The sequence below is a fragment of the Rhinopithecus roxellana genome, chromosome 7, assembly GCF_007565055.1.
Source record: "Rhinopithecus roxellana isolate Shanxi Qingling chromosome 7, ASM756505v1, whole genome shotgun sequence".
In the NCBI taxonomy this organism is placed as follows: Eukaryota; Metazoa; Chordata; class Mammalia; order Primates; family Cercopithecidae; genus Rhinopithecus; species Rhinopithecus roxellana.
The window spans coordinates 113,619,851-113,626,390 of NC_044555.1; the positions used below are offsets into that span (position 1 = coordinate 113,619,851).

Here is a 6,540-nt window from a genome sequence, read left to right on the forward strand (position 1 = left end):
TCATAGAAGCTACAAAATGGACTAGTCATTTTCCTTCGGTAAGGAGTTGGTGCTTCCCACATCACTTTCATTCACCAAGAGGTGGCTAGTAGGTGTCTCTGTGTCAGGAATTACCTCTCTCTAGAGGCCCCGCTGGATTATGGCTTTGAGAGGCAGCTGGGGCTGTGATTTCACTGGTTTCTTTCTTGGTTTTGTGGCCAGCAGAGGAGAGAGTACCCTCCCAGCCCTGGGAGTGTGGTTCCACTGCGCCGCGGTAGAACCAGCTACGCAACCTTGAGCACCGTCATTTCCCCTTTTGGGGCCAGTTTCCTCCTATGTAAAACAAGGAAGAGGAGGGAGGAGGAATTGGAGTTTGACCAGATTTCATTATTGTTGCTGTTTAAGCAGCAGAACCCTTGTTATAAATTAAACCTTATCAGAACCCCAATGTATAAAACTGATTAAGGTACAGTTCCCCTGACAGACATGAGGGAGGAGGAGTGGGGGAGGGGCCCCAGTTTGAAAACTCTGGCCTAGAAGATGAAAGTTTCATTCTAGTTCAGTTCAGTTCTCTTCCCTATTGCTGAAGGAAAGAAAAAAAAAATCTTTCATCTGTATTTAAATCCTCCTAATGTGCTGATTGATGAAATCTTTTCTCTTAAAGGCAATTTGGAAATCAGACAAAGTGAAGCACAAAGCCATGGATGTTTGGAGAGAGAGTGAGCAGTATGTGAGACACGCTAAAAGGGTGACCCTGGCACTTCTAAGAAGGCAGCAGCACAATAGACTCTTCGAAAGAAGCGGTGTCAGAGTTTATTCCCCTGTTGGCACCGCCTCCCGCAGTGGGGGCGAATTGCTTGTTTTTATCCTCCCTTTCCTGGAGTCATTTCAGACCAAATTTGAGTCCACAATTGCTAGCAATTGGAAACGCAGAGTAACCTACGGACAGGTATTTTATTGAAGGCCAAACACGGTGAAAAATATGATGGGGGCATAGATAGGACAGAAGAGTTTCCTCTTGCCCCCGGGTTTTTGGAGCACCCGGGTTGAGGGGCAAGGGGAGATGAGACTCACTGACCAGGCAGCTTGCGGGTTTGCTCCAATCACAGTAGCAAGGGTTGAAGCACCAACCAGCCAGGAGGGGCGCGAGGTCTGCGTTCCCGGGATTGGGAGAAGGGGGAGTGGTACCGAGGCAGAGATTGAACCCGAACCCGAGCCCCAGCCCGAGCCCGAGCCTGGACGCGCGGCAGGACCAGGAGGAGGACTGGGTGGAGGGCAAAGCGTGTGGGTCTGTAAATCAACGCCGGCCCCCTCCTACCCCATGCTGCACAGTAGGGGATGGAGTGGGGGGGGGGGTGAGGGGTGGCAGTGGAAATGTCTTAGGGGGCTGGTGCTGCCTTCCCAGGGAGACCCAACCTTTCTTGGAGAGGCGGAGTGGGTTTAGTCTCCAGGATCCTCAGTGATGTGTAAAAAGCAGGCACGACCCCCGAAGCCTCAGAAAGCCCCCTCCCCACCCCATCCCCCAGGCCCTCCCCGGCCCGCAGGTGAATGACTGGCTCGCACAAAGGAAGCCGGCTGGAAATGTGGAATTCGGACCAATTTACGGGAGACTCTGTCGCCTAGGGTCCCAGCAGACCTCAAGCAAAGAAACCTGTGGTCAGTAGTGGATGAGGATAAAAACAGTGCACCAGGCCAAGCTTATTGGAAAGGCTGAGTTTAGTTATTCTGGGATAGCGAGGTAACAGGATTAAAGGGATTAAGGAAATCACCTCAAACAGCTGAGGAGGGGGTAAAAAAACACTGGTTCTATTTGTTTTCTTCCTAGGCCCCAAACAGATACACTGGGGCCGTGTGGCTGGGCGCGAAACTAAAGGCCCTTCGGGGGCACAGTGGAATGGCCAAGGGTCAGGAACTGGAGGAAAGTGGGGAGGGGGGAAGGAGTAGAAAGCGGGCTCGAGACTCTGGATGAAAAGGAGCCTTCTCTGGAAAACAAATCTGTGGACTGAGTTGACACGTTAAAAACAAAACGCCTGGGAGGAGTTTCGGAGATCTTTGAAAATCTAAGGAGTACTTTTTAATACCAAATCTTCCAGCGCTGAATGTTGACTCGGCGGTTCAGCTACCAGGGTTGAAATGTATTTGTTTCCTGCTGGGGATCCCTGTAACCATTTATTTTTAATAGGATCATCGAGATTTCCGAAGGGTTTTCGTTTTGTAAATATTTCAGCTAGGCTCAAATGTCTTCCCGCCCCAGTGCACAAAGGTAAAAGTGCCCCGTTTTTGGTCGGTTTCAGCGGCCGCGCCTTTCCAGCCCCGCCTCGCGTGGCTGAGGCAGCAGACACTTTCAGCAGACGCTCACTGCGATCAACAAGTGCGCGGCGGCGGGCTCTGCGCCTTAGCCACCGTGTGCCCGCTCTCGGGAGACGGTCCTAGAAGACAAGCCGCTTTCTGCTCCGAGTTTCAGTTGAGAATATTGGAAGCTAGTGTATGGTGGATCGCCAGTAGTTAAAAGGAAACCATTTCAGATTATGCTTGTCTCCCCCCAGGTCCCACCCCGCCCCTAGGATGGGATCTCTTGTAAAACCGAGTGTTGGTCCCCTCCCCAACCTGCAAAAAAGTTTCAGGGCCGCAAAATTATCAGGACTCCATCATGTTGGTTATAAAATTTATTGATCTCTCATTTAGGAATTAAGAGTAAAAGCTTGAAAAACCTGAAACAAAGTAGCCCCTCCCCACTACCCAAACGAAATCTGAACACATTAGCGCGACGAAATATCAAACAGATCACGGCAGAAATCACCAACTCAACATGACTGGACAGAAGCTGTCCCGCGGCCAGGGGCGGCGAGGCGGGAGACACACGCACACCTGGCTATAAATTAACATTGGCTTTAGCTGCCGCGCCGCTTGGAGCGGTCAGCGCCCCCAAAAAACCACGAGGAAAACAGACGCGACACGACTGGGGGCGTAGGCGTTGCAGTTCTCCAACTAGCCTCACCTGATACTATGTTTCTCCCATTCACTCCTTGGCTAACTGCAAACTAACAAGACAACATTTTCAAATGTAACAGAATAACCCAGGAACTCAGGAGGAGGAGTGGGGGTGGGAGGGCTGTTTTTTCTTTGCAAATAACACAGCAATTCCCAGTCTACAAAGGTGAAAGAAGGAGCAGCGGCGTGGGACAAGGGAGCTCTCTAGAAGTCCCATTTTCGCTGCTCCTGACTTATTTTTGCTTTTGTACAAAACCCGACAGCTACAGCAAAACTTTCAGTCCTCCCCATCATCGGTACAAGGCAACAGTCCCAGGCAAGCAAAGCTAAACAAGGCGTCCCAACTTGGGGGTGCGGGGCGGGAGGTGGGGGTAGGGGTGGGGAACAAGGGTGGACGAGCGCAAGCCGGTGCTCAGATGTGGGTCAGCGGCACCGTTCCGTTGACTGCAGTCCCGGCGCCCTGGTAGTGCTGGTGCACGCCGTGCAGGCGACCGCCGGGCAGCGGAGAGGCGGCGTCGGCCGCATCCCCGCCGGGTGGCAGGTACATGCTGATCATGTCGCGCAGGTCGCCGAGGCACGCGCGCTGAGAGTGCGATGCGATGGCGGGCGGCGGCGAGCTGGGCTCAGACTTCACTACCGAGCCCATGGGGCCCAGGCTCATGGCGGCTGCGGCCGCAGCTGCGGCCGCGGCGGTGGCGGGCTGCTGCCCGTAGGCGGCGGCCGCGGCGGCTGTGGCTGAGGGCGCCATGCCCCCGTAGCCCGAGGCGGCGGCGGCTGCGGCAGCGACGTTCATGTAGCTCTGAGCGCCGGGCGGCATCATGGGGCTGTACTGCAGGCCGGCCATGTCGTAGCGGTGCATCGGCGGCAGCGCTGGCGGTGGCGGCGGGCTGCTCATGCTCGGGGGCTGCGCGTAGCCCAGCTGCTCCTGCACCAGCGAGTACGCGCCGTTGGCCCAGCCGTTCACGTGCGTGTACGTGTCCAGGCGCTGGCCCACGCCCACCGGACTGCTAGCGGCAGCGGCTGCGGCCGCAGCAGCGGCGGCGGCGGCGGCGGCACCGGGGGGCAGCAGGCCACTGGGCAGGGAGTACTTATCTTTCTTGAGCAGCGTCTTGGTCTTGCGGCGCGGTCGGTACTTGTAGTCCGGATACTCCTTCATGTGCACGGCGCGAAGTCTCTTGGCCTCGTCGATGAATGGTCGCTTCTCGGCGTCGGTCAGTAGTTTCCAGTCGGCGCCCAAGCGCTTGCTGATCTCAGAATTGTGCATCTTGGGGTTCTCCAGGGCCATTTTGCGCCGCTGCCCGCGGGACCATACCATGAAGGCGTTCATGGGCCGCTTCACACGGTCCTGGTCTGTGCCACCGCCACCGCCGCTCGAACCACCGCTGCTGCCGCCGCCTGCGTTCGCCCCGCCGGCTGCGTTCGCACTACTCTTGCCTGCACCTCCCGGGGCTGCGGGGCCGCCGGTGCCCGCCGCTTGTGTGGGTGTCCCTACGGGGTTCTTGAGTTCAGTCTCCAGAAGGCTGTACATTGCCGGGGCGGGAAGAAGGTGCGCCAGCGTGGCGGGAGGAGAAGGCGCTCCCGGGGCTGGAGCGGCCACCGTGAAAAGGCCCTGGGATTCCGTCGGAGCGGAGCTTGGGGGCCTGTGGGCCAGCGAGTCCGGCGGGAAGGGTAGGCTTATCAAAATGCTCCGCGCCAAGTCAGCAGGAACCCGCGGGCTTCTCGCACCTGATGCGTTGTCTCGAGCAGGTCGCATTCACAGTCTGGCTGGGCTCTAGCCGGGCCCCTTATATACCTGCTCGGATCCCCCGGGGTTGGGGTTTGGTCCGCCCCTCGCCACCCGGAGGACCCGTGATTGACAGTTTCGCAGTGATGCGCCCTGGCCAATCATTACCGAGCCCCCGTTCGGCCTGGCTGGGAAAAAAAATGTTCGGGGAGCCCTTTCGTTCACCCCACTCCCCTCTTTTGGCCTAGTGACGTGGTAAGAGTTACTTAGGAGGCGGGAGTCCACGAGACCCACTCAGAGGCCACCAATTAGGGTTTCAAAAAGTTTGAAAGAACGAAACCTGAGGAGGTGACGGGGGGCGGGGGGAGGGGGCACGCGAGCAGATTGGGGGGAGGGGGCAGAGGGGCGCCTTCGGAATTTAGAAAACAACTTTGCAACCCTGTCAAGGCCGACCGGCGCCCCATCCCCTGGCCAGCCTGCAAAGCTTCCCGTTGTCTGCACCGAGGTTTTCTGGCCGCTTCTGCTGCCAGCGCTAGGAACACAGGGCACCACCAGCTACCCAGGCCGGCTTAGGGACTCCAGGCTCATTGGAAGTGCTCCTGGCTGCGTCTCCAAGAAGCTCTCCCTGAAACTGGCCGCTGGTTGTCCAGACTTTCCTCTAGGAGGGCCAGTGAGTCCAGGACGGAGCGTGGGTCAGGGGCCCGGGCATGGGAGACAGGCTTCAGGACTGCAGGGTGCACTCGGCTGTGAGGCTCTTGGGGGTTTGCGGGAGGGCGGGCAAGCAGTCAGTCTCCGGTCTCCTGAGCCTGGCGGAGGCGCTCGCACAAGGTGGTGTGGAGAGTATGTGTGGGACGTAGGGGGTGAACTGGCCTCCGCTCTCTCGCTCCTGGCCCCCGCTTAGCGGCCCCTTTTTGTCTCTGCTCTCTGGCCATTTCGGTTTTTCCAGTCCGATGCCCCTGAGGGGGAGGGTCGGGCCCCTTGGAAAATCCGTTTTCATGGCAACACGGAGCCTCTCAGAGTGAAAGAAAAGTTTCTTGGAGGGGGGGCGACGTTGGCCGGAGCGGGGCCGAGGCCGTCCTCCGGGCGAACCGCCGGGCCCCCTCCACTGCCCCCGCACCTGCCGGGACCGCTGAGCGCTACTCTGGGCGCGCAGCCGCGCCGCCTCCCCCGGGAGCAGGCTCTGCTAACGGATTCCGTCCATCTCTTTTATTGTTTTAGAGACTTCCTGAGATTCGGAGCGGGACATTCACTTGCTTGTTGGGTTATCTGCCAAAGACAAGCGGCGCGGGAACTCTGGCTGCGGGGAGAGGAAACTCCGATAATCGCCACCGCCAGCTGAAGCGAGTGGCACAGCGTTTGAAACTCTCCGAGCAGCCCGAGGTAGCGAGTGGGAATGAGAAGCCATCCCGGCAGATTTGGCAGAAACTAAAATAAGGCGTCCATACGGTGTGGGGTCTCGCTCCCCCACCATCCCCAGTCGCGTGGAAAGGTGGGGAACTAAACGGAAAGCATAATCTTAAGTGGTTGGGGGGTACGGGGGGAATCCCGGATTTCTAGCTTCTTAGCGTTAATGCAAGACCAGGCGATCCCCGGACTTCTGCACGCTGGGCTCTTCCGCCTTTCTCTCCCCCACGAATTAAAACGTAGCCTCCTCGGCCTGTTAGTGGGGTCGGGGGGAGAGGAGGCGCAGAGCAGGCCAGCCCCCTCTCGGCCAGGCGGACCGCAGGCAAAAGAATCCCGGCTCCGAGCCGGCATCATCTCCCGGAAGTTTGGGGTCTGGAAACTTGCCCCTTAAGTTTGTGTTCCACCTGATCTGAGTATTCCGCAGCCAAGGGCTGCGATCAACT

The 6,540-nt window shown here is 57.9% G+C and overlaps 1 protein-coding gene across 1 annotated transcript; it reads right to left on the reverse strand.

Annotated features, from left to right (window-relative positions):
- Window positions 1-2,634: 2,634 nt before the first annotated feature.
- Window positions 2,635-4,773, reverse strand: SOX3 (SRY-box transcription factor 3). Its single transcript, XM_030934419.1, has one exon. It carries the CDS (start codon window positions 4,721-4,723, stop codon window positions 3,383-3,385), a length of 1,341 nt encoding a protein of 446 aa, XP_030790279.1. The 5' UTR covers window positions 4,724-4,773; the 3' UTR covers window positions 2,635-3,382.
- Window positions 4,774-6,540: the final 1,767 nt, after the last annotated feature.

Coding starts and splice junctions, on each gene's coding strand:
- SOX3 (XM_030934419.1), bottom strand. CDS start 4,723: ATGCGACCTGCTCGAGACAACGCATCAGGTGCGAGAAGCCCGCGGGTT.